Source organism: Rattus norvegicus, chromosome 20 (genome assembly GCF_036323735.1).
Source record: "Rattus norvegicus strain BN/NHsdMcwi chromosome 20, GRCr8, whole genome shotgun sequence".
Classification (NCBI taxonomy): Eukaryota; Metazoa; Chordata; class Mammalia; order Rodentia; family Muridae; genus Rattus; species Rattus norvegicus.
The window spans coordinates 3,071,122-3,097,652 of record NC_086038.1 but is presented as its reverse complement, the minus strand read 5'-3'; the positions used below and the strand labels follow the sequence as shown (position 1 = coordinate 3,097,652).

The 26,531-nt window shown below is 52.6% G+C and overlaps 2 protein-coding genes and 1 long non-coding RNA gene across 18 annotated transcripts; 1 reads left to right on the top strand and 2 right to left on the bottom strand.

Annotated features, from left to right (window-relative positions):
• Positions 1-4,745: 4,745 nt before the first annotated feature.
• On the bottom strand, positions 4,746-15,784 carry Vars2 (valyl-tRNA synthetase 2, mitochondrial). 9 transcript variants are annotated; one of them, XM_063279089.1, is made up of 29 exons: positions 15,264-15,784; positions 15,048-15,129; positions 14,858-14,958; positions 14,314-14,435; positions 14,146-14,212; positions 13,953-14,050; positions 12,921-13,002; positions 12,665-12,784; positions 12,252-12,363; positions 11,693-11,781; positions 11,231-11,321; positions 10,890-11,017; positions 10,698-10,801; positions 10,364-10,445; positions 9,626-9,702; positions 9,472-9,547; positions 9,175-9,280; positions 9,008-9,078; positions 8,799-8,924; positions 8,579-8,683; positions 8,435-8,503; positions 8,276-8,354; positions 8,059-8,186; positions 7,833-7,985; positions 6,976-7,182; positions 6,150-6,261; positions 5,897-6,072; positions 5,703-5,825; positions 4,746-5,614 (listed from the first exon to the last, which is right to left on the bottom strand). In XM_063279089.1, exons 1-29 carry the CDS (start codon positions 15,462-15,464, stop codon positions 5,519-5,521), a joined length of 3,183 nt encoding a protein of 1,060 aa, XP_063135159.1. In that variant the 5' UTR covers positions 15,465-15,784; the 3' UTR covers positions 4,746-5,518. The 9 variants fall into 9 exon arrangements, 6 of the variants coding, with proteins under 6 accessions (XP_063135159.1, XP_063135163.1, XP_063135160.1 ...); XM_063279093.1 differs by having other exon boundaries at positions 6,940-7,182; positions 15,264-15,758; XM_063279090.1 differs by having other exon boundaries at positions 15,257-15,389.
• Positions 15,785-15,847: 63 nt separating this feature from the next.
• On the bottom strand, positions 15,848-21,543 carry Gtf2h4 (general transcription factor 2H subunit 4). Of its 4 annotated transcripts, NM_212501.2 has the most exons (14): positions 21,376-21,543; positions 20,487-20,629; positions 20,036-20,140; positions 19,328-19,459; positions 18,968-19,064; positions 18,790-18,878; positions 18,495-18,606; positions 18,303-18,371; positions 18,061-18,144; positions 17,775-17,907; positions 17,456-17,586; positions 16,801-16,848; positions 16,598-16,676; positions 15,887-16,168 (listed from the first exon to the last, which is right to left on the bottom strand). In NM_212501.2, exons 2-14 carry the CDS (start codon positions 20,624-20,626, stop codon positions 15,996-15,998), a joined length of 1,392 nt encoding a protein of 463 aa, NP_997666.1. In that variant the 5' UTR covers positions 20,627-20,629; positions 21,376-21,543; the 3' UTR covers positions 15,887-15,995. The 4 variants fall into 4 exon arrangements, 3 of the variants coding, with proteins under 3 accessions (XP_063135068.1, XP_063135069.1, NP_997666.1); XM_063278998.1 differs by lacking the exons at positions 20,036-20,140; positions 20,487-20,629; positions 21,376-21,543 and having other exon boundaries at positions 15,848-16,168; positions 19,332-19,399; XM_063278999.1 differs by lacking the exons at positions 19,328-19,459; positions 20,036-20,140; positions 20,487-20,629; positions 21,376-21,543 and having other exon boundaries at positions 15,848-16,168; positions 18,990-19,056.
• Positions 17,197-21,529, top strand: LOC134483850 (uncharacterized). Of its 5 annotated transcripts, none has more exons than XR_010060949.1 (4): positions 17,197-17,343; positions 19,115-19,185; positions 19,302-19,577; positions 19,691-21,529. It is a non-coding gene; the product is annotated as an uncharacterized LOC134483850 (long non-coding RNA). The 5 variants fall into 5 exon arrangements; XR_010060948.1 differs by having other exon boundaries at positions 17,213-17,335; XR_010060947.1 differs by lacking the exon at positions 17,197-17,343 and adding an exon at positions 17,569-17,704 and having other exon boundaries at positions 19,307-19,577.
• Positions 21,544-26,531: the final 4,988 nt, after the last annotated feature.

The window sequence follows — 26,531 nt, the reverse complement described above, 5'->3', positions numbered from 1 at the left end:
GGCTCACAACCATCTGTCATGGGATCCGATGCCCTCTTGTGGTGTGTCTGAAGACATCCACAGTGTGCTCACATACATAAAATAAATCTTTAGAAAAAAAAAAAAAAAAAAAAGAAGGCTTATAGAAGGACGTTCTCCTGAGGTCCAACAGCACCCAAGAAACCAGGTACCATACGGTGTCTTGGTTTAAGCAGGATTTTAATTCCAGCCCCAGGGCTGGAGAGACGGCTCAGCGGTTAAGAGCACAGACTGCTCTTCCAGAGGTCCTGAGTTCAATTCCCAGCAACCACATGGTGGCTCACAACCATCTGTAATGGGATCTGATGCCCTCTTCTGGTGTGTCTGAAGACAGCTACAGTGTACTCACATACATGAAAAATAAATAAATAAATATTTAATTCCAGCCCCAGGGTCCTGGTCAGGGTGAAAAGCTGGGTAGAGAGAGTTCAGAGGGAAGTGAGGGGGTTCAGCTGAGAAGTGGCCAATAGGCTCCCCCTGTGCTGTAGGGAGGCAGGTGTTAGAGGAGTGTCTGGAACCTGTCCACATGGACACAGGTGTGATCCACCTGTGATCGCAGGTGTCCTAGACGAGGGGTCGATCCTCTCCAAGCTTCTATTCACCCACATGACAGGGATGGTGGCCATGCCTGCGTCCTCGGATTCTTCTGAGAACAGTGTGGGTAAACTCGAGAGAGAGGTACCCTAGGACTGTCATTTGGGACACATGACAGGTGGGCACATCTGGGACAGACTGATGCGGAGAAGGGACCTAGTCTCACCAATTCAAATCTTCTTGGGAATCCAGAGTCCTCTTCCTATTTTTACCTGACTCTCTCAAGATTATCTTGAGCTTGGCTTAGGGACACATATCTTTAATTCCAGTGTTCAGAGGCTGAGGCAGGCGGATCTCTGAGTTCTAGTCTAGCCTGGTCTAGAGAGAGAGTTCCAGGACAGCCAGGGCGACATAGTGAGACCCTGCGTAAAAAAAAAAAAAAAAAAAAAAAAAATTAGCTTCTTACTGAGCAAATCGTGTAGCCTAGACCTGAGGGACCCCTTGGGAGCGTTGAGATGAGTGATCCTGTCCTTCCCAGTCCCCACCCAGACCCCATCGCCCCCCCCCCCGTGTAAGAGCTGACTTCCGGGCACAACACTCCAGCAGAGAACGTCTCTGAAGATGAGGCAGTATAGAAAAGAAGGAAGCAGAAGGCGAGGCTTATCTTGCCTCTTCTAACTGTCCTGGAACATGGAGCATCACGGAGAGGTAACTACAGGTCCCCAAGGGACCCCAGCGCTCTATTACTTGTCCTTGGATTGTACCAGTAGGGAGGTAGCCTCCATGAGTCAGGTGTGCAGACTACAGATGTGCCGGGGGCCGAAGTTTGAGGAGTGGACAGAGGACTATTCTTCAGCCCAGCTTGAAGGGCTGCTTTAAGGGGTTATCAGGGTGCAGCTTCCAGGTTATTTTCCTAGGGTAGTACAGTGGAGCAGATGCCTTGGGGTTCACCAGAGCTGTGAGGGAGAGTTAGAGAGACATAGTAGACAAGGAAAATGAAAGGCAGTTTCCCTGAGATGGGTGCGTCTTGCTCACAGAAGACATTTTTTTTTTTGAGGAGAAATGGCAGGAAGGCATGGGGGCGGGGCTTCTAAGCAGGACCAATAGGTAAATGAGGAAGACCCAGGGACCCTATATAATACCCAAGCCAGCTTCCTGTTAGCGGATATCTTCCTTGTGTCTGTTACTTTTCTGGTTCTATGGCTTGGTCTTCTTTCCTGGATGTTTGGTTCTCCAGGGGACACATTCAACAGTTCCTACGTGACCAGCAACACCCCGTTATATTTTATGGGACATCTTGTCCAGGATTTGAGAAGACTTCTATCCAAGGTAGTATACGTAACTGAAAATTGCCAGACGGACTCGGAAGTAGCTCTCTTTTAGCTCTCCAAGGGCCCCCTCCGAGCAAGGGAACACCCTAACCAAGTCTAGCCCCAGTCGGTTCCACCTCTGCTAGGATTAAGAATAGACTTACCGCTCTTGAGGCTGAACTGAAAGGTAGAAGGTTAAACCACCACTCCTAAGCAAACCAGACCCCAAGGTTCTGGGACAGGAACCTTGGAAAAGCAGACCCCTCGCTCACTACACCCAAGAAAGGGCCTTGGGGCAGGTTCTTAGCTTCCTCTGCCCGGTTCTCCGCCCTTGAGCTGTGAATTGCTGAGGGTAGGCAACTGAAGGTGGGCTGTGTGGGGGCACGCAAGATTTGCTTAACTTTATCTGCGCTTCTGTACTCTCCTTAAATTGACGGCATCGGCGCTCCTTCCAGGCAATTTTGAGCCACCTAACCTGGGTGCTGGGAACGGAACTTGGGTTCTCTGAAGAGCTGAGCTCCTTCAGCCCCTCTTCACTGGTTCCTAAGCTGTTGTACCTTAAGGAAAGTCCAAAGTAGTCTCGAAGTTTTCTGATACAAAGGGAAGCGATGCCAAATTTGCTTTTGAGTTGGAGGCAGAAAGTGCCTGAAAATCTGGTGGAGGTGGCCGGCTAGAGGCGAGCAGGGTCAGGGGTTCTGTTTAGAGGAGGGCCGGGTCAGGGGTTCTGGCTAGGGGTGGGAAGGCTTTGTTTGATGCTGGTACACTGAGGTGCTTGTGCCACATGGCTACTGCTGAGGTTAACAGGACAAATGACCTCTCCTCTTCTAACCCAGGATCTCCCGACTCCAGGCACCCCTACCCCCACCCTCGTGTGTGTGTGTGTGTGTGTGTGTGTGTGTGTGTGTGTGTGTGTGTGTGTGTGTGTGTGTGTAGCTCTCCCCTGGTTTGGCTGAGACAATGATCAGAAGGCTCATGGGGGACAGAGGAAACAAGAAAGCTTATGGGGCCGTGGATGGGGCTATGGTGGGGCATAGGGGTGAGGGTGGGGCGGTGTTTGAAGGCTTGCTTAGATCTGTACAAGGCCCTGGATTCCATCCGCAGCCTGAGTTTGCAGCAGCCCAGAGTCAGGTGCGGGACATGAGTAACTGTTAGGTTCACCTGCTTGCTGCGGGGAGGAGCTGAAGTTGAGCCGTCCACTTGGCCTTCACAGGTCTATCCACTCAGCATCTCCAGATTCCCGCCCCCCCCCCCTCTCTCTGGCTCTCAGCTCTCTCGCTCTCAGCTGTGCGTTTCATTTCTGCCCCAATTGCACCCTTAGCGACCACTTTTGTTTTTAGTTTCCAGTTGCTAGGACATAAATGGGCAGAGGGAGAAAAAGATCCTTCTATAGTCTCTAGATCACAGGCACCTGTGGCAAATCAGCTCGAGTGCTGACCTTGCTTTTAGATTATAAATTTGAGGGGGGAAGGTTTAAATGGAACCTCTACTCCTCTGGTCTTGAGTGGTGGTTTTTATACAGTCAGGGGGACTCATTAATCTGAATAAGCTCCCTTTTCTTTCTTGGTCCTAATAAGAAAGGAGATACCAGGTCAGTAAAGTCTCCCAAGGAGAGGGAGACAAGGTCTGGAAGATGTTCCAGTTATCTTGTTCACAGATGGGCATCTCTGGCAGAGGCTCCCCTAGACTGTGTCCTTAATCATGGAGATCTCTCTGATCATGGGTCTAAGAATACCTGGTATTTTTTTCTGCACATGGACCTGATTTCAAGATAACGTCCCCCTTCCTCCCAAACAAAAGTGACCTCTGGTGGGAAATAGTAAGAACCAACAAGCTAGTCTGAGGCTTGAGCAGATCCTGGCATGGGTTGAGAGGTGGGCGGTCCGATTCCTTGCTTGTGAAGTTGGATACACTGTTGTAGGTTTGCTAAGCACTTCTGTTTCTGCCGGGGGTTGTCAGTAAAGAAGGTACTTTCAGGGCAGCCCCCAGAAGCAACAGGGGCACCCTCTGTGCAGCAGGGACTGCTCACTCTTGCAGGGTTGGGAAAACGAGCGGTTAGCGCTGGGACTTTGAACTCAGATGGTTGTGCACATGCAATTGTCTTCCTGGGTTCTAGTCCAGCTTCCAGTGGTTGGAGGGGAACGTAGCTGCTAGTCTGACTACCCTATTCACCATTGCTTTTCCACCTCAGATAGCACCCTTGGCCTGCCTCTGGCCTGGCCATTGTGGTCAGGGCAGCTCCAGAGGTTGGGGGATGTTGCTAGGCTAGGGACTGTTGACTTTTCCTCCCAGTTAGATAACCCTGCCCCACCTGGTACAGTTTGAGGTCTCCTTAAGGGTCCACTCCTTAGGACAACGGTTTTCTACCTTAAACCCTTGGTCTCATGGCAACAGCCAGTTTCTTTTGATAAGTGGGCAGAGTGGACTACAAATGCACCAGGCTGGATGCAAGCCCAGCACGTGTCCGGAACCTTGCTGGCATCGTCTAAAATGGCCCATGTACTGTGGTGCAACCTATTTTACCCACACTAGTCTCAAGGGTGGAGCTTGAATAACCAGTTGTCTCCCCGAAAAGGTCTCCAGCCTGCTCTCCTGGGGACCAAATGGGAAATGGGCACCAGAGGTAACTCTAGAGACAGAGGATGTCTGTCAGTTCTTGCTGATACTGGGGTAGTAGGCGGGGCAAAGAGCCAATGGCCATTCCCAAGAGGTGTGTACATTTTAGCGGGAAACCTGGCTTCTGATGAATGCCTGCTAGTCTCCCTTTGCAGCGAGGTTGGCCATGTGATGATGTTCTATCCAACAAGCCAGAAGTAGGAGTGTTAATATCCTTGAGCAAAGAGCTTCCATTTCAGAGGGAAACCTAGCCCTCCACAAGACCCCATCTTTTTAAAGACTTATTTATTATATATAAGTACATGTGTATCTTAAGACACACCAGAAGAGGGCATCTGATCCCATTACTGATGGTTGTGAGCCACTATGGTGGTTGCTGGGATTTGAACTCAGGACCTCTTGACCACTGAGCCGTCCCTCCAGCCCCTCCATTTGGTGACTTTTAGACTCACTGCCTCACCCACTGACCCAGAGGGAGGGAGATCAAGAAGGCTTTCCCTTCAGGAAGAATGCAGACACATGGGGGCAGCTGAGGTAGATCTTGGATGTGGTTAGTGTGTCAGGAAAAAAAGGCAGAAGGAGCAGAGACGTGGAGCCCAAACCCGGCACTGCTGCCCACAACAGGAGCGCCTGCCCGTTGAAGTTAGCACGTTTGGAACTCTGCTCCTGTCACAGAAAGGAGCTGTGCCCAGTTATGTCGATCAGCTAGGTTAAACTCCTTTTGATAAGGTAGGGAAATTACTTCCCACTCTCTGGCAACTCGTGTCCAAAATGAAGGTAAAAGGTGTGTTGTTAGGCAGCCTCCTCTTCCTGGAGCAAGGGAGAGGCACAGGAGGGGGAAAGGACCACACTGGTGGGAAGTTGGGGTTGGGGGGCTTGGAGTTTATCCTTTTATCTCCATCTCCTCATTCTTCAGTCTGCTCCCTCCTACAGAATGAGGAAGGTGGTCCATGTCACCTCTGAGGTCCCATTGCACCAGCAGCAGGCAGATCTGTCCTTGAAAGCAGGTCTGAGGAGGAACCATGGCTGGATGTGAGTGGAGCTCAGAGCTCCCTGGCGTCTGGAGCCTCCTCCATCAGTTGCTGTAGGTGAGAGGCTGCCTGGTCCAGCTTTGACAATTCCAGCTGGAGGGAGGAAATCTAGACAAGGAGAAAGATGAGAAAGGATGAGCTAGCCTCCCACTCCCCACCCACGCCCTGCCAGGAACTCAGGCGTCCTGAGCCTTACCCTCTGCTGCCTCTCTGCAGGACCATCGGACACGGTCCGGTTCAAGAGGTCATCAAGCTGCTTCTGTAACTTCTGCCTCCGGGCAGCTAGCCGAGGTAGCTGGCTCTGGGGGTCCACCAGGCCCTGCAGAACAGGAGAGAAGTCAGACGCCTGCACACCCTCCACCCTGAAGTCCCTCCAACCTCTCTAGTCACCTGCAGCTCCATGTAGATCTTTATGGTGTCACCCAGTGGGGCCAGGGCCCACCCTGAGGGAGCTGCTGCTCCTGGGGGCAGGAATCCTACAGCCCCACAGTGGCTCAGGACGCCCAGAGGTTCCAGGAAGGGCTGGACTAGGCCTTGTTCTCCTGGGTCTGAGCTCTGTAGCAGCACTAATGGAGACAGGGACAGTCAGTCAGTGTGGGCATCAGCTCCTGCAGTGCTCCCATCCACCCAGGACCAGCCTCACCATGGGGTCGGGCTCTTGTGAGCTGGTAGGTGGCTCGAAGCGCCCGCAGTGCCTGTACAATCTCTTGGACTCGGGAGAAGCAGTGCTCCAACTCTGGCTGGCGCCAGGACTCCTGACGAAGAAAGAGTCAGTAGAGAAACTCCGCATTGATTCTCCTGGCCTCTCTCCCCTCCCTGGTCTCAACAGCATGCACACTGCTCCACCTCCAGGGGCAGGGCAGCAGCGAGATGTCACCTAAGCGTTTACACAACCAGCGGCTATGTTTGTACTCACTCTGAAGGCACCAACCACTCTCACTGAAGCTAGAACTCTAAACCCTATCAAAACACGAGGCCCAAAATCAACACATGTGTGCCTGCTGGATCCCCTGGAATTGCAGTTACAGACAGCTGTAGCCACCAATGTTGAAACGGAACCCAGGTCTTCTGCAAGAACAAATTCTCTTCACCACTGAGCCACCCCTCCAACCCCAGATTTTCTTTTCTCTTTTTGAGACAGGGGTCCCTTTGTATCCTGGGCTGTCCTGGAACTTAATATGTGGACTAAGGCTGGTCTCAAACTCACAATGGCCACACCACACCCTGGGTTGGGGCATAATGTTAACTCACAGCGATTCAGTGACATAGTATCAAATACAGCCGGGCCGGGCACCGTGACTCGGGCCTAATGCCAGCACTTGGGGGGCAGAGGAGGTGGGAGGAGTCCAGGACGGTGGGGGTGGGGAAACCGCTCAGCAGGTAGGTGCTTGCTGGCAATCCCATGAGAAAAGCCTCATGGGTAACGGAGTAACCTTCAGCCACCCCGAGGAAGGCTGCCCACGACTCACCAGGCTGTGACCACTGGGGTAGGGGGCCACACAGATGCTGGGAGCCATGGAGCCACCTTGCCTGGGGGGCAGCCTCTGCCAAAGTTCTTCTGCCAGGAAGGGCATCAGCGGGGCGAGGAGGCGCAGACCGACATCTGCACAGGAGAACAGGACCTGAGGGGGTCCTGGGGGACAGGGCGCACTCGACAACACTGGCTTCACCGCTTCCTAAGGAGGGAGCTGACAGGTAGCACAACAGCCACACCATAGCCTGGCTTGGGGCATCTGCTAAGTCACTGAACATCACTGGCACCATGCTGGCCCAGGATGTGCACGTGAACAGGCCCAGTGCTTCCCAGAGGCTGGGGAAAGGAGGGGACAGAACCCAGAGCCTTTGAGCACCCTGCCCAGGCAGGTCTACCAAGGAGCCGTGTCCCCTCTGCCTGAGAACAGGGCAGAGAAATGGGGTATCAGTGCCACAGCCACCACTGCCTATCCTGAATGACCCTGAGTGGGAAACTGAGGCGGACAGGTCACTCTAGTGACTGTCGTGGACACTGCTTGAAGACCCTCATCTGAAACCCACCGCACCAATTGTCCCCCAAGTATCCAGCTGCTCAGTGTAAGTGCAGCAACTATTGGGGCTGAAGAAACCCCACCGCCCTCTTTCCCTGACAGTTTAGAACTCTTTCAGCCACCTTCCCTCACTAGGATAGGTTGTCAAACTTCCAGGCTATACGTACTGCAGAGTCCAGGCCAGTGAGGGAGGACCATGGCTCCCCTGATGAGGGGACACTGGCTGTACCCACAGAGCTCTGCACCACCACCACAACCACTCAGTTCCAGCAGAAACCGCCAGGCTATGCCCTACCACTCACCAGGTAGACATCACAGAGATTGTGGAGCCAGAAATGATACAGGGTGTGGGTGACAAGCGAAAGCTCCCGGCTGAGGAAGCCCCTCTCACACTCGTTGGCCGCAAAGGCCAAGCGGCTCAGAATCCAGGCGTCCATGGGGGAGGAGGGCGTTACCTGCAAGCAGGAGGGTGTGAGGACCTGGTTGCCCGTCCCTGCTGCCCCTCCAGGCTTGCTGGTTTCCTCCCACCTTCTCTGCGGGCTGGGGCACGAAATCATCCCCCAGGGCACGGAGGATAAAGCGCAGGGCATTCCAGAGCTTGTTGCAGAAATGGCGGTAGTTCAGGACCTCTGAGACCGACAGGTGCAGGTCGCCACCTTGAGGGGAAAGAACATGGAGTCTGCTCCTCCTCAGCCGGTGGGGCTGTCCACAGATGCCCTCTGACCTACCGCACACCGAGGCTCACCCAGGATTCCATGGGAGCACAGTGCAAATCTCAGGGCATCCGTCCCACACTCGGGGATCCCGTAAGGAAAGTCCTTTTTCTGCAGCCAAGGGAAGACAGATGTGGCCAGTGCCGTGGAGGCTGAGGGGGAAGCTGGCGGGCAGGGGCCATGGGTCTCACCTGTGCTGCGGCTGCAACAGCGAGCTCTCCCTGGTCCAAGTTGCCATCTCTCAGCTTGGCCTGGAGCACCTGGAGGAGAGACGGGTCAGCACCTCCTCGTGCTCTCCGTAGACCTCCATCTCCAGCTAAGACCCTTGCTCTCACCTGCAGCTCCTGCCCACTGATGATGTCCCGCGGGTCTAGCACGTTCCCCAGGGACTTGCTCATCTTCCGGCCCTGCCTGTCCCGAACCATGGAGTGAAGGAGCACCTGGAGGTACGGAGGGGTCATTGGACTTAGGCCCATGGGTCTGCGCTTATAGTGAGTTAAGGTAGGAAGTGAACCGGAAGGCACACTGGGGACAGGCGGCACTGGAGTACGTCACCTTGCTGAAGGGGAGCTGTCCAGTGAGCTGGGTCCCCAGCATGACCATGCGGCCCACCCAGAACGTCAGGAGGTCACTGCCCGTTTCCAGAAGTGTGAGGGGGTAGAAGCGAGCAAGGTCTGGCGTCTAGGGTGAGATGAGCGGTAAGGGGCAGGCCTGCTACTGCCAGTCTACACCCACCTTCATGCTCTCCCTTCTAGCCCACTCACCTCTTGGGGCCAACCCAAGGCAGAGAAGGGGAAAAGAGCTGAAGAGAACCAAGTGTCCAGGACATCAGGGTCTGGAGAAAAAACAGGGAAAGGGGCAGCTAGAGCCTCCAGGCCCTGGTGCCAATCCCACCCACAGGGGCTCACCGTCTGTCTTGCCAGCTTCTCACCCCTCTCCAGGGTCAGCTCTGCCTCTGGTCTTCCTGTCTGTTTTGCTGCTGCTGCTCTGGCCTCAGCCTCTGACCGTCCAACCACCCAGCATTCCTCCCTGTCATCCTGGGAAAATTGAGAAGCAGGGGGTGGGTGTGACACTCAGTTTTCAGTGTCTCCAGAGTGGCAGGCTCCTCTAGAGGAAGGAAAAGGACACTCGTAGGGATTGTCACACAGTAGGTTCCACACAGAGTCCCGCTCCCAGCCCCTATCTGACCTGATTGAGGCTCTCCCGCACTCAGTTGGTTCTCACTGACCTCTGCTTTCTCCCCGCCGACCCGGTAGGCTGGAATCTGATGGCCCCACCACAGCTGCCGGGAGACACACCAGTCCCTGTCAAAGAGGACGCCACTGATACCTCAACCTGACCACTGGGTCCCCCCTCCCACCTTCACGAAAGACACCCCTTACCCAATGTGGGCAAACCAGTGTTGCCAGCTCTTCTGGTGGAAGGAGGGCCAGAGCTCCAGAGCCCCCGACTCCACAGCCTGTTAAAAAAAGGTGGCATTTGCCTTTAATCCCAGACAGAGGCAGGTGGATCCCTGTGAGTTCCAGGCCAGCCAGGACTGCACAGTGAGACCCTGTCTCAAAAACCAACCAAACAAGAGACCTCAGAAGGGGTGGCCAGTGAGACAGCCTAGCAGGCAAAGGGCTTGGCTCCCTGTGACAACCTGAGTCTACCCTCTCGTCTTCACACATGCAGGTAGTTTTAGTTTTAAAAGTTGTGCATGGGGGTTGGGGATCTAGCTCAGTGGTACAGCGCTTGCCTAGCAAGTGCAAGGCCCTGGGTTCGGTCCCCAGCTCCAAAAAAAAAAAAAAAAAAAAAAAACTGCATGTATGATGTACGTACACACAAGTATGGAGGCCATTGGACAACTTGGGGATTTGGCTCTTTCCCTCCACCACGTGAGTTTGGGGGACTGAACCAAGGCATTACGTATACCCCACAAAACAAAAAACCTCAGGAGGACCTTGCATGCTGTCCAAGAAGGTTCTGGGCTAGAACAAGGGCACGAGCCAGCCCTCCAGGCCCCCTTCCCGTCACCACAAGAGCCCTTATGACAGTAGATTCCCTACTCTGACTGACCTTTATCACCATTCTCAGGAGCTCCCACTCGAGGCCCAGCCCTTCCCCGTCTGGGGCCTTACCTTGGCAGCTCGGTCTCCCATTTCCTGGCAGCGCACAAACCACTGGCTCTTCAGCAGGTACTCCACGACATCCCCGGAACGGCTGAAAGGACAGCAGGTGAGAGGCCCTGAGGAAAAAGCTGGGGGCAAAAGTCTCGCAGAAGCCCAGCCTGGTGGCACCCTTTATGGTTCCAACACTTGACAGGTCAGGAGTTCCAAGCCAGCGTGGGTTGTAGGACCCCAACTCGAACAGGACCTGCGCTCTGATCGGGGTACAGAGCCCTCCCTGCTGTCCCTCTTAGCCTCATCCATTCCCTTTCGGGATGGGCCTAGCAAAGGGTTAAAATGGGGATACCTGCAGATGGGCAGCACCATGGGGTGCTCCTGTAGGCCCCGGAACAGGCCCCGCTCCCTCAGTGTGCACATGATCTTTTCCCGGGCTACGAATCGGTGAAGGCCCTGGTGGGGAAGTGACAGTATCAGAGTCTTCAGACTAGCCAGGGCGCCAGGGCAGAGGATGCCAATAGGAGACCAAAGCTCCACCCACCTGCAGCCAGTCTCCACAGAGGGACGTCATGGTCCCATCCTCTGCAATGACACTCAGTGGGGTCAAGCCATGCCGGGTCCCCATCTCAGCGTCTGCGGGACTGTGAGCAGGAGTCACCTTCACCGCCCCTGGGGAAGACAGAGGCTCTGAGACCGACACTGACCTTGGCCTTGGGCTTGGGCTTCAAGAAACACCATATCCCATGCCTCATCCCCTCTACCGCCCACCCCACCCTGCCTCCATCATCCCTACCGTTTCCTACCCATCATCCCCACCCCCAGCTCTCACTTTTCTCCCCCTCTTCCCTTCCCTCCCTCCCTGGACCCTTGACTTCTACACACCTGTACCCACATGTGGCTGAACAGTGGTGTCTGTGATGAGGGGGAGATGCTGTCCTGTCAAAGGGTGACGGAGCTGGCGCCCATGTAAATGCTAAAGGCAAGGTGAGCCGTTAGGAACAGACATGAGTGCGGGTGAGAGGGTTTGGGCCATGACAGCTCTAGAGCAAAAGGGTAGAAAGCACAAGGCGGGGGTGAGAGCGAGACCCAGCCTCAGACGTCTGAGTGGACAATTCCTACTGCTACTGAAGGCAGCCATAGGACACATAAATTAGTCAGCGTGGCTGTGACACAGAAGGGCAGCAGAGGCCGCTGTGAGTTAACCCCAAGCATGAGGAAAAGCAGAATAGCAAAAAAAAACGAGAAGGGAGCATATCAGGGCCACCGCAGAGCTGAGAGGAGAACCTCAGAAGCGTCTGACAAGAAAGGGGGCACTGTGCAGGTGGGATGGCGTACCCTACTCACCGTGTATCTTGGGTCATCTGGGTGAACGGCCACAGCCACATCTCCAGGCAGGGTCTCTGGCCTGGTGGTTCCCACCACAATCTCTGTGCCTGGAGACAAGCATTCAAGCGCTGATGTCACACTATCACCCTGCACCCTTTCTCCCACACAGGTGGAGCAGGAAGGGGATGGGGGAGCAGCCTGCCTTTTTTCCCTGCTCTGAACTACACTTTAGAACTAATCTTCTGCATTGTTTTAACAGGGCCTTATGTAACTGTGGCTGGCTTGGAACTTGCTATGTAGACCAGGTGAGCCTTGAACTTGGAATCCTCCCACCTCTGCCCCCAAATCCTGTGGTCACAGGTACACTGCCGTTAGCTCTGAACTAATCTTTCACCTCTTAGTGAAAAGACCTCACAGAGTCACACTTTAAGCCCCAAAGAAGAAGAGGGCCATGTGCCTTTTCTCCCCACAGAATAAGTACCCACAACAGTGCAAACCTATCAGGGGTCCCAGAAACATTAGGCACTCGAGAAAATGGAAGCAAAGGGGAGACGGCAACTCTCAGGACCTCACTCACCAGGGTCTCCATCCACAGGGAAAGCAATGGAAACCAGGAGCCCAAAAGACACGGGGATTGGGCAGCCGGGCAGCCGCAACACCGTGCGGCCAGGTAGGGGCCGGCTTTCTACCTAGAGGATTGAGGAGGCGGATGAGAGAGCAGCCTTTCTCTCTCTCTAGTGCTCACAGCCAGGAGTCCTACAGTTGTCCATCCTGCTTCCCTCCCTCCCTCCCAGAGGGCTGAGGACCCATCTTCCACAGTAAAGTCATAGCACCTCGCGCTGCTAAAATTCTGACTTATACTATCCCTACAGGTCAGCACACCACCCTCTGACCGGCAGGTGAAGAACCAGCGATTAGAGCACAGGAAAATCAAACACAGACACTGCCAATGATGGCAAGGACCTGGCTCCGACAGCCTTTCTCCCTCACCTCAATGTCTGAGATGGCCGATCTCAGAGTACATGACCAGTTGACAAGCTGGCGGTTCCGGTACAACAATCCCAGGTCATAGAGTCGCACAAAAGCTTCCGTCACAGCTGCTGAGGAGCCCTGGAATGATCTGAGTGTCCACACCTGACATCCTCCCTCAGTTGCACCCAGGGACTCCCTTACCCCTCTCCCAACACTTCCTGCACTGGTCTCTAGCACCCTCCCCAAACCCACAGGGACTGTGATGTGAACTCACGGCATCCATGGTGAAACACTCTCGATCCCAGTCCAGAGAGGCGCCCAGGGCGCACAGCTGCTCGTAGATCTCCCCTCCTTTCCTGCACCAGAGAGTCCTATCAGTAAATATGACCAGAGCAGCTCCTGGCTCTAACCATGGCTGCTCGCCAACGCCAGAGGAGATGAAGTGTGCACGGAGGTAGAACCACACACCCAGGACTAAAAGATACAGAAAGGGCTACAGATGGCTCAGTGGTTAGAGCACTGACTGCTCTTCCAGAGGTCCTGAGTTCAAATCCCAGCACCCCATGGTGGCTCACAACCACCTGTAATGGTATCTGATGCCCTCTTCTGGTGTCTGAAGACAGCTACAATGTATTTATAAATAATAAATAAATCTTTAAAATAAAAGATACAGAAAGGTCTCTGCAGGGTTCTGAAACACACACAATGGATGACTATCTTGGGCTACAGCCAGTAGTGTCTAAGCTGTAGCCCATGGGTTGTGTGCACGTACATACATACTGCATAACAGAAACATGTCACTGCCATGTAGAAAAAGTTCACATTTGAGAATTATGCAGTAAAGAAAAGAAAACCCAAAAAGTCCTCAAAGTGTTCTAAGTTTACAATTCACAGCTATGCTGGGATGTATGAGGCCCATGCCACGGCGTGTGGGATGCAGGAGCAGCCACAAGAGAAAAAAGTACGTGACCACAAACGTAGGAGGGTCCAGGGGCACAGGAGAGGTAACAAAGTCCAAGAAAACAAGACAAGGAGGGTAAAAAGAACCCACACATTTGTACATATCCATTCATATACACACGAGTGTGTTTGTGTGTGCATTCTAACGTGAGCATAGCACACACATAAATGTATATATTTTAACGTGAGCATAGTATACAAATGTGTACATTCTAACACACACACTCTTGGCTCGGACACCCCATCCGTCAGAGCCCCTGCTCTGAGGCAGGAAGAATGGAATGCTGTCGGTCAGTAGCGCTGACAAGCAAAGACTCAGCCAGTCACACTGGCCCTGACAACTTACTCCTGTTTCCACTGCCACACAGCCCTGAGGAAGTCCTCCCGGCTCAGCTCGTGTCTCCGCACTCTCCGCTCCCTCCACAGCTGTTTCTCCACCACAGCCTGAAGTGGGATCGGGAGAAAATGAAAGCTAGTCAGCTGCTTCACATAAAGACAGCTCTTTCAACCAAGCAGAGGAGAGGGGCTACAAGACCCACCTGTGTAGCAATTCCTGCATGATCTGACCCGGGGATCCACAGCACACGATCCCCACGCATCCGGTGCCTGCCATAGAAACACCACGGGGACCCCTGAGCTCACTTATCCTCATCCCAGGTCCCTCCAACCTTCCCTTTGGGAACGGCAGCAGCCCCGTCTCCTCTCACCAGCGCACAAAAGCATCCTGTATCGCCACTGTGAGCGCATGGCCAATGTGCAGGGAGCCCGTGACATTGGGAGGTGGGATACACATGGAAAAGGTCTCCCCTGTAGCTTGGGGCAGCCTTGCCTGGAAGGAATTAGGAAGTCAGAAGCCAGGGAGAACTGGATGTTGCCTGGGGGAACAGCACCCTCTGGTGTCTTGGGGGCAAAAATAACTTTAAGAAGGCATGGGGGAGTAGCACTCTTGGGGAAGGCAGAGGAAGGTTGATCTCTGAATTTGAGGCCAGCCTAGTCTACAGAGCTCCAGGACGGCCAGGACTACACCAAGAAAGAAACCTTGTCAATAATAATAACAACAACAATAATAATGAGAGGGAAATCAACAAAAACAACAATAATAAAAGGGAAATTCAATACGGGGAAAATGAAAAGAAAGCCAGGGGCCAAAAGAAATAAAGGTCAGCTGTGAAGTTAGCCTGTGCTCACCAAGTTCAAGGGCCACCCACTCTGTCTTAGGGACCTCGGAGAAGCCCTCTGCCGCGCACTGACCTGATACTCTGGTTTGAAGAAGCCCTCTCGCACCCACCACTGGTACCAGGCTGCTTCAACATATTGGGGGCTGTAAGCAGGAGGCAGGGGCCCGGAAACATCTGTGGAAGCAGAAGAGAGATCCACTTCTCAACCGCGTGTTAGCAGACCAAAGAGCAACAACGTCGCAAAAACATTCCCTACACTTTACCTTTCTTTTCACCTGGCCGGGTGGGGATTTCATACAATACTACTTCCTTGTGACTCCAGGCCTTAGTGGGCACTGCAGGTGTCTGCGGGGAGGAAACAATGGTGTGTGTGTGTGTGGAGGAGGTGCAATTCCCAATACACCAGTCATCTGGATCCCAGCACCAGTCTCCTTCAGCCCCTTCCCAAGTCTTGGGAGACCCAAGGACTGACCCCTGACCTTGCTCTTCTCAGCCAGCCCAGCCTCCAGGGCCGCCTGCTTCTCCCGCAGGCGCTTCTGTTTGGCTTCACGGTTCCTCCGAGAGACTGGGGAGCCGTGGGGCTCCGGTTGTGTACAAAGTGCCCGGGGCCTGGCGAGACCCCATGAGGGCCTCAGCCCCCAGAGAGGTGGCCGGAAAGAGGCCAGAGGTAAATGAGGCATCGGGAGTGTTTAGGAAGGGGTGGAGGTCTGCTCACTAGATCATGGGGTGCAGGAGGTCACGACCCTTCACTCCGGCCCGCAGGACCCTCTCACTCTACGTCCTTCCGCCTAGGGGCGGAGCGCACGGCGGGACCGCACTCTGGAGTCATTGAAACCAGGGCGTCCGGAAGAGGCGGGAGCTCTGCCCCTCACCAGGACACGAAGGTTGGGGTTCGGAAACTAGGGACACCCAGGTCTCAACCTGGGCCACGCGAATCTACCGCGAACGCCGCAGCGAACTCCCGAGCGATAGGAGCACCGCCGAGGCGTGCGCGCGTACGTGGGCGGGGCTACGCATGCGCAGAAGACTCTCGCTCCTGTGTAGAAGTGGATTTCACCGAGCTGGAATGGAAAACGTCGGCAGGCGTCAGGAGCCGCATAGCTTTTTTCCACAATTTTATTAAACAAGAAATGTCCCGATGTGTAAACAAAATACACCTGAGTTGGAAAGCTGCCCGCCCGCTCGCCCGCCCCGGGCCGGACCCAGCCGGCTCAGGAGCTGTGCTTCTGCCGCTTCCAGAAGCGCTTGACGTCGCTGTGCCCCGCCGGTGTCACCACCATCAGCCGCTTGGCCGAGTTCTCGAACACGAGCACGCCCAGCTCCCGCGCGTGGGCCAGCAGCAATTCAAAGTCCACTTGCGATAGGAACTGGTTGTACAGAACGCCTGGGGTCGGATGGGACAGGCAGGAGGTGAGGAGCGCTGCAGTGGTCTCGGCCCCTCCGAGCAGCATCCAGGCAGGAGCTGCAGGCCACAGTTCTAATTCTCTACGGACAGTCGACTATTCAACTTTTAACACCCGTGGCATCCAGACACTCGAAAAGCCAACAGAATCCACAAGAAAAAACATGCACACCCACCTAGAGAGATGGCTGAATTACCCCTCCCCTTACCCCCACCTAACTTAATCCAAACTGCACTGTTGGGGACATATTTCCTGCTACCAATATATCAAAATAAAGGATCAGTTTCCTCTCCTTCCCAGAGGGGAAACAAATATGAAATGCACAAAACCTTTTTCATTTACCATGGCGAAATTGCTGGCCTTACCTCTTTAGCCAATAGACCGAGATTAGCTCAGCAGGAGCCACTCACCTTCAGTGAACCGAAGTCTGTCCCTTTCCAGCTCCCACAGCCGAATCTGGTCTGTTATGGTGGGGGGCAGCACAGGAGTCTGCAGGACAAGGGTGAGGCTATAGGACCAGGGCAAATGCCCAAAGCAGTCTCTGGTTCCTCATCCATCCTCCCCTTGCTAGGTGCCCAGACTGCCAGCCTCCAGCCTTTGTACCCATCCATACCTGTTTGAGCATCACTGGATGGGCCCTGGTCCTTAGGAAATGGATAATCTAGGAAAACACAAGAATGTAGAAAGGCATCTGAGAGGTCACCTAATGTCCCTGAAACAGCATGTCCGTGTTCTCCTAGCCACAGCCCTCTGACGGGACCCATGCCTGCTAGCTGTTACTTCCAGGTCACGCCTGTGACCCCCTCTAGGTACTCCTGCTCTCTCCATAGTCTTGCCTTGTTTTTCTTTCTATTTTAAGCACTTGCTGCTCGGCAGGCTCTGAGCCAAGAGTCTTAGCACCTAGTCTTTCGGCACCCCTGTGAGGCAGCACCCCTGTGAGGCAGCACCCCTGTGAGGCAGCACCCCTGTGAGGCAGCACCCCTGTGAGGCAGCACCCCTGTGAGGCAGCACCCCTGTGAGGCAGCACCCCTGTGAGGCAGACTGCTACTTCCTGGAGGGAGCCGAGTGAGGCTAGCAGAGACAAAGCATCTGTGAACAGTGGAGTGAGGCAGATTCACAGCTTGACGCCTCCCTTCCCGCCTTCCCAGGTACCCAGGTGACTCACCACCTCCCCTGACAGACCTGTGCTTCCAGGAAAGGAACACCTTTGCCCCCCAGGGCAAGCACAGCCCCTTTCCCCACCCGACCTCCTCTCCAAGCAGGGATACCTGCTGGGCAGTGATGCCACTGGCGATGGCCTGCTGCACGCTCTCCCGGGTCACTTGTGCCACCACCATGTTGGGGAATCGATAGAGCATCTCGGAGAAAAGAGCAATGAGGGCGATCTGCAGCTCCGACTCTGCCCCAGGGTTGAAGGGGGAGGAGTGAGGAGGCTGCCCAGCCTGCCTTCCTCCAGCCCTGCCCACCGGCAAGTGTAGGGATGAATGCCAGGGAGCTACATAGACCACCCAGTGAAGGTGGGCAGCCATTTTCTCCTGTGTCCTTCCCCTCCCCACTCCCTGCCCACCCACCCCCACCCGGACTCACCGGTATAGGCATACAGTCTGTAATTGGTTTCGACGACAATGAAGCCAGGCTGGTGCACAGTGCCCCCAGCCCCGGAGACACCAGATGAGAGGTTGATGGCCAGGCGTGTGGGGTAGTAACGCCGGGACTTCCTCTGGAAGGACATGGGGCAAGATGGGGTCCGACCCCCGCATCAGCCCTTAACCTCCCCCCCCTCAAATGACCCAAGCACTCAGTCCTAGCTAGGTCTTTTGGCTGCACCCCAAACACCCTACTGTCCTAGAGGCCTACAGCTGGGTGTACATACCTTCCTCTGGAAAACAAGCCCGAATTCACGCAGGTGTTGCAGGAAGTTCAACAAAGAATCACTCATCCCCTCCACGGAGTAGTCCTGGTGAAGAGATGGCCATCGGGGGCTATGACACACCCACGGTCACTACCCAGCCTGTCTCCTCCTCCTCTTGCCTTCTCGGGTGGTTCTGTGGTTATTACCATCTTCCGCCATAACCTCTCCTTACCTCCCTGTCCCCCAGCTCGCTCCCTACTTACCTTGCCAAGAGTAGAGAAACTGAGCTGGAAAAGGAAGGAGAGAATCTCCACTAGATCCATGCCCCGACTCTGAGAAGGAAACGGCAGAGAGACAGGACATGAGACAGAAAGAGGGAGTTAAGGAGCACCGTAGGCTGGTAGTTACTCAGGGACCTGAGCAGAGTGAGCAGCGTCCTAGGCCCTGGCTCTTACCTGGGCTGTCTGCAGATACTGCAGCATGAAGTACCAGAGCTGGGCAGGCGTGTCTAGGAGCAGGAACTGGAAGCCAGCGGAAGTGATACACGGTGGCTCTCCGGGTTCGGTGCTAGTGACAGAGAGAGCTGATGGTAGCAGCTTGCAAAGGGCTACACCTAGTCTGCTTACACCAACTTAGGCCTCTCCTCTCAGCCAACTCTCTCCACTCCCTCCTAGCCCCAGAAGATACCCACTTTATTTGAGACCCAAGGAGATGGCTGAGCAGGGAGCAGCCATGCTCTGCCCTCCTCACCTTTTCATAAGCCCGGCCTGGCTGAGGAGTTGAGCCAGGTCCTGGCTGACAGCTGCACTGGGGGAGCCCACCATGAAATGCAAGACCACCTAGAGATGAAAAGGGTCAGGAGACTGGGGTTTCTAGGGCTACTGGGAACAGGGCGCACAGCGGAGGCCCACAGAGGCCCACTCCTCACCTCCCAGCGCTCCTCGGCGTACTTATCAAGTGAGGGGACATCCCGGGCGTGCTTGTCTGGTCCCAGCTGACTTGTGTCATCAGACCAGGCCTTGCCCCTGTGGCCAGGATGAACAGGAATAAGGAGCCCTGTTTCCTGCTTCTCTAGGTCTTTTCCCTCGCCCCATGAACCATGAGAAGAGGACATTTTCTGCAGCCCACACCCACACCTGGTCCAATGTATTCTTGAAGGAGCTTCCCGAAGGGGTGGGAGTGAGGGGGAAGAGGTTCTGGGGAGGTCTCTCAAGAGCTTCTCCCCCCATCAGTGTAGTAAGCAGTTTGTTCCCCTGGCCTAGCTCAGGAAGAGAAGGGAATGACGTACCCACCCAGAAGAGCAATTCGGAGGTTCTGGCGGAAGACAGGGTTCAAGATGAGGCCCTGGAGTCCACCGGGGAGCAGCTGGGTATGCCAAATACGGAGGCCACTCAACAGCCCGGTACTTTCCTCCTGAGCCCTGGACGGAAGCAGAGTTGGGTGAGGTGTCATGAATAGAAAGGAGACCTCCAGGGAGCTCTCTCTCCCCCAATGGCAGTCCTTGGAACAGTGTTGCAGAGGGAAGCAACATGCACTGGGTGAGGCAACCTGCACTACAATGCTAAGGACAACATAGCTAGTTTTGATTGTTGTTGGTTTCTCTGTTTTGTTTTCTAAGTCAATCCCCCCTCCCCCATTTGTTTTGTTTCAGAAGGGGTCCTATGAAGCCTGGGACAGCCTCGACCTTACAATGTATCAAACTTGCAATGTAACCTTACAATCTACTGTTTCCTGTCTCTACCTCCCTACTTCGCTGGCTACTTTTTTCCTTTCTTCCTTTGGTCTTTTTGTTTGTTTTGTTCTAATTAGTATACAGCTAGAGAGATCACAACTCTGCACCATGGAAACCACTGCAAGTGTATTCTGGAGGGTTTTCCTTGTGTAGGGCAGAGTCTGTTGAAAGGCCCTAGATCTGATCCCCAGCTCCTGTGTGTGTGCACCCTGGCAGTGTTCCAAACAAAAGCAATTTGAGAAATGACGCTTGCACAGGACTCACTTGCTGAACTCCTTCTTCACCCACAGGGCCACGGCAGCCTGTGGTAGAGGCTGCTCCAGAAAGAGCATTCTCATCACCCAGTTCTTAGCCAAGGAAGGGAGCTCCCTGTAAGGTTCAGAGGCCAATGTTATCAGAAGCAACCTCACACCTGCATCTCTGCCCTTATCTGCCTGGCCCCTTGGCTAAAAGGTGTATGGTAGGACTGAACCACAATACAAGGTTTTTCTGGTTCATAACCTTGGGGTTCACAATGTGATCAAATACCCTGCAACATCTGCCTCTCAAATGTCTCACGCCATCTCCCACATCCTTACCAGTCCCGCTGCCCCCACAACCTCTGTTTTGGATTGACACACTGTCTAACACCCTGGTACTCACTGAGGTAAGCCTCTCCTCCATGATAACTAACTTCAGTCTGCAGGCCCCGTTACACTCTCCAAACGCCCCTCACCTGAAGACAGCCAGACAAGTGGCAGGGTGTCCATACAATCGGTCCAGCACCCCAGGGCTCAGGCCGCCTAAGAACTCCTGTAGATTCCTGCATTGTAGGTGTGCTCGGTTCAGTCCACCCCTCGCGGGGGTGATCTCCATCACCTGAGAGGGACAAGTGTCAGAACTCCCGCATGACCCATATCACTCCAGATCTATGACTCCAGATCTATCAGGTTCACTTTCTGTACTTTCCTGTCTGGTGCCACTCATTCCTCCCAAACCCTTCGTGTCCTGCTTCTTCATCATGCAGCTCAGGATGGCCTTGAACTTGCTATGTAGCCAAGGATGGATTTGAACCCCTGACCCATCTTTGTGACCTCGATGTCACAAGTGGCCACCAGGTTTTTCATCCCACATCTGCCTTTAAGTTCAGCCTTTTTTCAGTCTCCAGGGGGTGAGATTATTCTCATTTTGTGTATGGTCCTGAGGATCAAATCCAGATCCTCACTGGTGTGTACAAAAGTGACTGAATTACTTGTTGTGTCCTACTTGCAAAAGTGTTTTGCATTATCAATGATGTCTCTAGTTGACCTAAGCAGTGACAAAGATGCTTGTTTGAGCCTAAGCTTCTCTCTTGTCCACCCTCCTGGTCAAATCACTATAAATCTGTCAAGTACTTAGCGCTCTCATCTGGGGACACGGTTATAAACTGCCTCCACGCTTACCAACCTAAATATCTTTCTATCCCTTCCCCCCACCCCCCGAGCCAGCTTCACCCCTCTCACTGAGACACACGCTTCCGAGCTCCTCACTTCTCCCCAGCTTTCCTTTCACACCACCTCTCACTCAACTCTCTCCCTCCCTGACCCCTCTCACACCCCCTCACCACTCGGATCCCCTCCGCGCACCCCGGGTCACCAGCCGTCGCCTAATCAGAGCTAATGTCTCGCATTGACTCCTGGAAATAAAAGATGAAAATTCTAAAACGTGGGAGAACCGCGGAGAACTTCACAGACAGGACCCAGCCAAAAAGCAGCCCAAAGAGAAGGGAGCGCAGAAAAAGTGTCAAGAGTAAAGGGGATTAGAATAGGCAATGTACGCGCCTGTCGCGTGGCATACTGGGAATTGTAGTCCTCTCCTAGTCTACATTGGAGCACTGTGAGGAGGGTCTGACTACAGTTCCCGAAAGGCACCGCAAGAAGGCCGGCCGAGAGACAGTGACTTTTCATTAGGATTCCCTAGGAACACCCTAAGCCAGACCATTTGGTTCCGCGCCTCTCTCCCTTGTGAAGCTAAAGCTAATCTCAGTCAGGGCTAGACAGGAGGAGGCACCCAATCTGGAGGAGCTCCAGGGTCTCCTATCGGAGACGCGCTACAGCAGCTCAGTGGTGGTATGTTAGACTTAGAGACCTCAAAACTGGATTTCTTGACCTGTGCTGTTTTCCACAAAACTGAGATAATGCACAGTGCAGAGAGTTTTCATGAGTCGAGGATCAACACAATCGCCCTTATTTGGCTACTAAATGCTCAATCAATCAAAATGTCTGTGAGGTCAGAGTCCCCTAGAACTGGAATTACAGACAGCTGTGAGCTACCATATGGGTGCTAGAAATTGAACCCGGGCCCTTTGGAAGAACAGCCCAGTGTACTTAACTGCTGAGCCATCTCTCCACCATCCCCCAACCCGCACAATCAATCTTTTTTTTTTTTTTTTTTTTTTTTTTTGGTTCTTTTTTTCGGAGCTGGGGACCGAACCCAGGGCCTTACGCTTCCTAGGCAAGCGCTCTACCACTGAGCTAAATCCCCAACCCCTCGCACAATCAATCTTAATCTCTTCCTCCTCAGCCCTTCCAACTCCCCGGGAGTTAGAAGATTATATTACAATTTTTAAAAGAAAGCTCTCGTTTGCCCTGATCTGACTTATGAATTTATCATAGACAAGACAAGGGAAAGGAAGGAATGACAGCAACTAAGGTCATCTAGAGGTTCTCCATTTTTTTTTTTTTTCCGGAGCTGGGGACCGGAACCCAGGGCCTTGCGCTTGCTAGGCAAGCGCTCTACCACTGACCTAAATCCCCAATCCCTCTCCAATTCTTATGGGGGCAAATTCTGTTATTCTTACATCACTATCAAGCCCAACAAGAATAAGAAAACGGCACAAGGAAGTCCCAGTGCTGATGAGAAACACATTTACCAAGGGCAAAAATGGTGGGGCCATGTAAGGACTTGGTGATGCTTTATTAGGTATTTTAAAGAAAGTCGCAGGCTGCTGAGATGGCTCAGTTGGGAAAGGCCTTGCTGTGCTGTGACCTGAGCAGAGGGAAAGACAACTGACTTCCATTCCTGTGCCATGGAGCTGGGCATCCTGGCCTCTTCCTTCCGGCACTCACACACAGCAGTAATAATAAAAGTCACCTTTTTTTTTTTTTTTTGGTTCTTTTTTTCGGAGCTGGGGACCGAACCCAGGGCCTTGCGCTTCCTAGGTAAGCGCTCTACCACTGAGCTAAATCCCCAGCCCCTAAAAGTCACCTTTTAACAATGAAAGTACTCTGTCGTTGTCTTGGTTGTAAATGTTAGAATAAACCTGGAACCAGATCCTGACCAAGACCCTATAGTGGAACTCCAGCCCCTCCCTCACTGCTGTTACTTAACTCTCAGCCAAGGCAAGGCAGTTTCTAAAGATAAAATGGCCTTTTCTCCAGGAGGGAGAAATTGAAGACTTGCACATAGCCCCAGATGCAGCGCTTAACTTCCCATTCCGCAAACCTCCTAGATAAACCCAAGTACCCGCTTCCTTTTTGGGCAGATGCTCCTCTAACACTGTGTCTGAAATAAACTATTGAAATCAGTTGAAATCAGTCTGTTTTCTTTTCTACCTCCTGTCCCTTTAAGCTGTTCAGAAATCTAACAGTAAAAAGAATAAAATTCCTGTAACTCCAGTTCCAGGGGGATCAAATGTCCCCTTCTGCGCCTTTGTAGCACCTGGACACAGAACTTAAAAATAATAATCTTCTTTAGAAAGAAAAGAAGGGGCTGGAGAGATAGCTCAGTGGTTAAGAGCACTGACTGCTCTTCCAGAGGTCCTGAGTTCAATTCCAGCAACCACATGGTGGCTCACAACCATCTGTAATGGGACCTCCTGCCCTCTTCTGGTGTGTCTGAAGACAGCTATAGTGTACTCACATACATAAAATAAACAAATGTTGAAGGAGGAGGAGGAGGAAGAAGAGGAAGAGGAGGAGGAAGAAGAGGAGGAGGAAGAGGAGGAGGAAAGAAAAAAGATGAATCTGGCACATGGGCCTGTAACTCTGCATGCCCTTGGAAGAGGCAAAGGTAGAAGGATTGGGAGTGGTCGTGGAGGAGGCTGTAAACTCCCAATCCTCCTGCCTCAGTTTCCACAAACAATTTTTTTTCTTTTCTTTTTTTTTTCGGAGCTGGGGACCGAACCCAGGGCCTTGTGCTTGCTAGGCAAGCACTCTACCACTGAGCTAAATCCCCAACCCTCCACAAACAATTTTAACGTGATTGTTTTTTGACCTAGCAAAGCCACCACTAGAATTGAATCATCCAAGCTGGGGGTGTGTTGGCACACCCCTTTAATCTGAAGACTCATGAAGCAGAGGCAGGCGGATCTCTGTGAGTTCGTGGCCTACCTGGTCTACAAAAGCAAGTTCCAACAGCCACGGAAACCCTGTCTTGTATCATCTTGAAACCCTCACTCACAGAATAAATGCAGATTTACCCATTGAAGATGTTTCCTGAAGTCAATGGAGAGGTTGGTTAGATAAAACACGAATCATTGTAGCAATGGAGAAGACTGAGCGCCCCTGAGAAAGGCTGGGCCCTTATGTATACAAGCCTTGAACCGCACATGGTCCATCAGCATAGAGAAAAATGCGAATTACAAAGCAGCTTAAACGGCTCCTAAGAAGCTTTGATATAAACCCGAAAGGTCCCCTAGATGGCTTAGTGACAGAAGCGTTTGCTATGCAGGTGTGAGGACCAAAGTTCAGATCTCCAGGACCCACGTGACGTGTAAGGTGGGAATAGCCTGTAGGGATCCGGAGAGTCGCTGGCCAGGGAAACTGCGTATCAGGGAGCGCTGGCTGATTGGGAGACCCCGCCACAGTGAGTAAGATGAAAGCCGTGGGGGCTTCAACTTGACTTTGCTTGGCAGGATTCAACAGAGGAAGCGGCGTCATCTAATAGAGCGATAAAGGTAAGGCTGGGAACTTGGGAGACACCCCCACTCCCGTGAAGGAACAGCATGAGGAGGCATCACGTCATAAATCTTCCAACCCTGGCAGGCATCTAATAAACAGCTGCTTCCGACTAACTCCAGTCTTTATTGCCTGTGCTGCTCAGGCAAGGAGCCTAATCTATTAGTTTTCTTCTGTCTATAATGGTAGTGGTTTATATGTTATAGTAAGCAGAACAATTATAATATTTGGTATATAGCAGATTCTCAGTAAAACATTACCAGTTGTTTCTATAATTTTCATTTTTGGTCATTTTTGTTTTAGTTTTTAGTTGATTTTTTTTAACTTTTTTTTTCTTTTCTTTTCTTTTTTTTTTTTTTGGAGCTGGGGACGGAACCCAGGACCTTGTGCTTACTAGGCAAGCGCTCTACCACTGAGCCAAATCCCCAACCCCAATTTTTTTTTATTCTAAAGTTATTAACTTTATTATTTCTGTTCCAGGCAGCACTCACTAGCATCCAGTATTCTTTTTTTAATTAATTAATTAATTAATTATATATGAGTACACTGTAGCTGTCTTCAGACACACCAGAAGAGGGCAGCAGATCTCATTACAGTTGGTTGTGAGTCACCATGTGGTTGCTGAGATTTGAACTCAGGACCTCTGGGAAAGCAGTCAGCGCTCTTAACCACTGAGCCATCTTGCCAGCCCTTATTTTAATCTTATATATGAGTATTTGGTCTGCAGGTATATATGTGAACTACATGAGTACCTGGTGCCCCCTGGAACTGGAGTAATGGATGGTTGTGAGCTGCCCCATCGGTGTTGGGAACCGAACCTGGGACCTCTTGAAAAGCAGCCAGCGCTCTTAACCACTGAGGAGCCTCTCCAGCCCACAACCTTTGTAAATTCCATAGATACTTTTATGTGAGCCCCTTTAGAATTTGATGTCTTTTCCCCCAGTGATCTGAGCCCCGTGTTCCAAAAATTATCCATTTGGCAGCTCATAAATCGTGTAAAGACACACACACAATACATACATGTGAATAGCACGGATGATTGAGCAGAGCAGAGCAGAGCTCGCTGGGCTGAAGAGCATCAGTGGGGGATTTGACCTGACCAGAGGAGACTGATGAAAGGCTAGCAGCAGCCATCAAGCAGACCCCGGGGAATACTATTGCAGGGGACAAAAGCATGCTACAGAGGCCATACACATGCCAGGAAGGTCTGCTGCCCTCAGAGGAGACAGAAAGAACTGTGGTATACACAGGGGGTACCGCATGGGACATAAGAACCAGCCAACCTCAGGCAAGGTTTTGCTCCTGAAAGGTGAACCAGAAGTGGACTTGGTAGAACACACTTCTAACTTAAGCATTCAGGAGACTGAGGCAGGGGGATTGCTAGCAGTGAGGTCCGATCTCAAAGCAAACAACAGCTGGGCATGGTGGCCCACCACTTTAATTCCTATGTACATGAAGCAGAGGAAGGCAGATCTCTGAGTTCAGTGGCAACCTGGTCGACACAGGGAGCCGGGCCAGCCTAGGCTACACAATGAGACCCTGTCTGAAAAACCATCAAAAATAAAGATCCCAAAGTGAGAGTGAGACTGAGAGTATAGTTCAGTGATAGAGTGTTTGCTTAAGATGTACAAGGTCCTGGGTTCAACCTCCCACCATTCATTCATACATACATACATACATACATACACACACATATATATACATACACAGAGACATTCATATATACATATAAAATAAGAAAAATGTAATAAAAATGTGTAAAGGGGGAAGCTAGATGGCTCAGTAGTAAAGACGGTTGCCACCAACTTACACGCAGGACACACATGATGGAACTAGGCCACCAA

What these genes read in the sequence shown, in the direction of transcription:
- Gtf2h4 (NM_212501.2), bottom strand. Translation starts at nt 20,626, where the DNA reads ATGGAGATCACCCCCGCGAGGGGTGGACTGAACCGAGCACACCTACAA. An exon ending in GTTTCTCTACTCTTGGCAAG is followed by an intron (nt 18,145 to 18,302) that starts GTAAGTAGGGAG and finishes TCTCTTCACCAG; the next exon opens with GACTACTCCGTGGAGGGGAT. An exon ending in CAGACTGTATGCCTATACCG is followed by an intron (nt 17,587 to 17,774) that starts GTGAGTCCGGGT and finishes ACCCTGGGGCAG; the next exon opens with AGTCGGAGCTGCAGATCGCC.
- Vars2 (XM_063279093.1), bottom strand. Translation starts at nt 15,464, where the DNA reads ATGCCTCATTTACCTCTGGCCTCTTTCCGGCCACCTCTCTGGGGGCTG. An exon ending in AGTGTTTCACCATGGATGCC is followed by an intron (nt 12,785 to 12,920) that starts GTGAGTTCACAT and finishes AGATCATTCCAG; the next exon opens with GGCTCCTCAGCAGCTGTGAC. An exon ending in TCAGTGGGCAGGAGCTGCAG is followed by an intron (nt 8,504 to 8,578) that starts GTGAGAGCAAGG and finishes TCTCTCCTCCAG; the next exon opens with GTGCTCCAGGCCAAGCTGAG.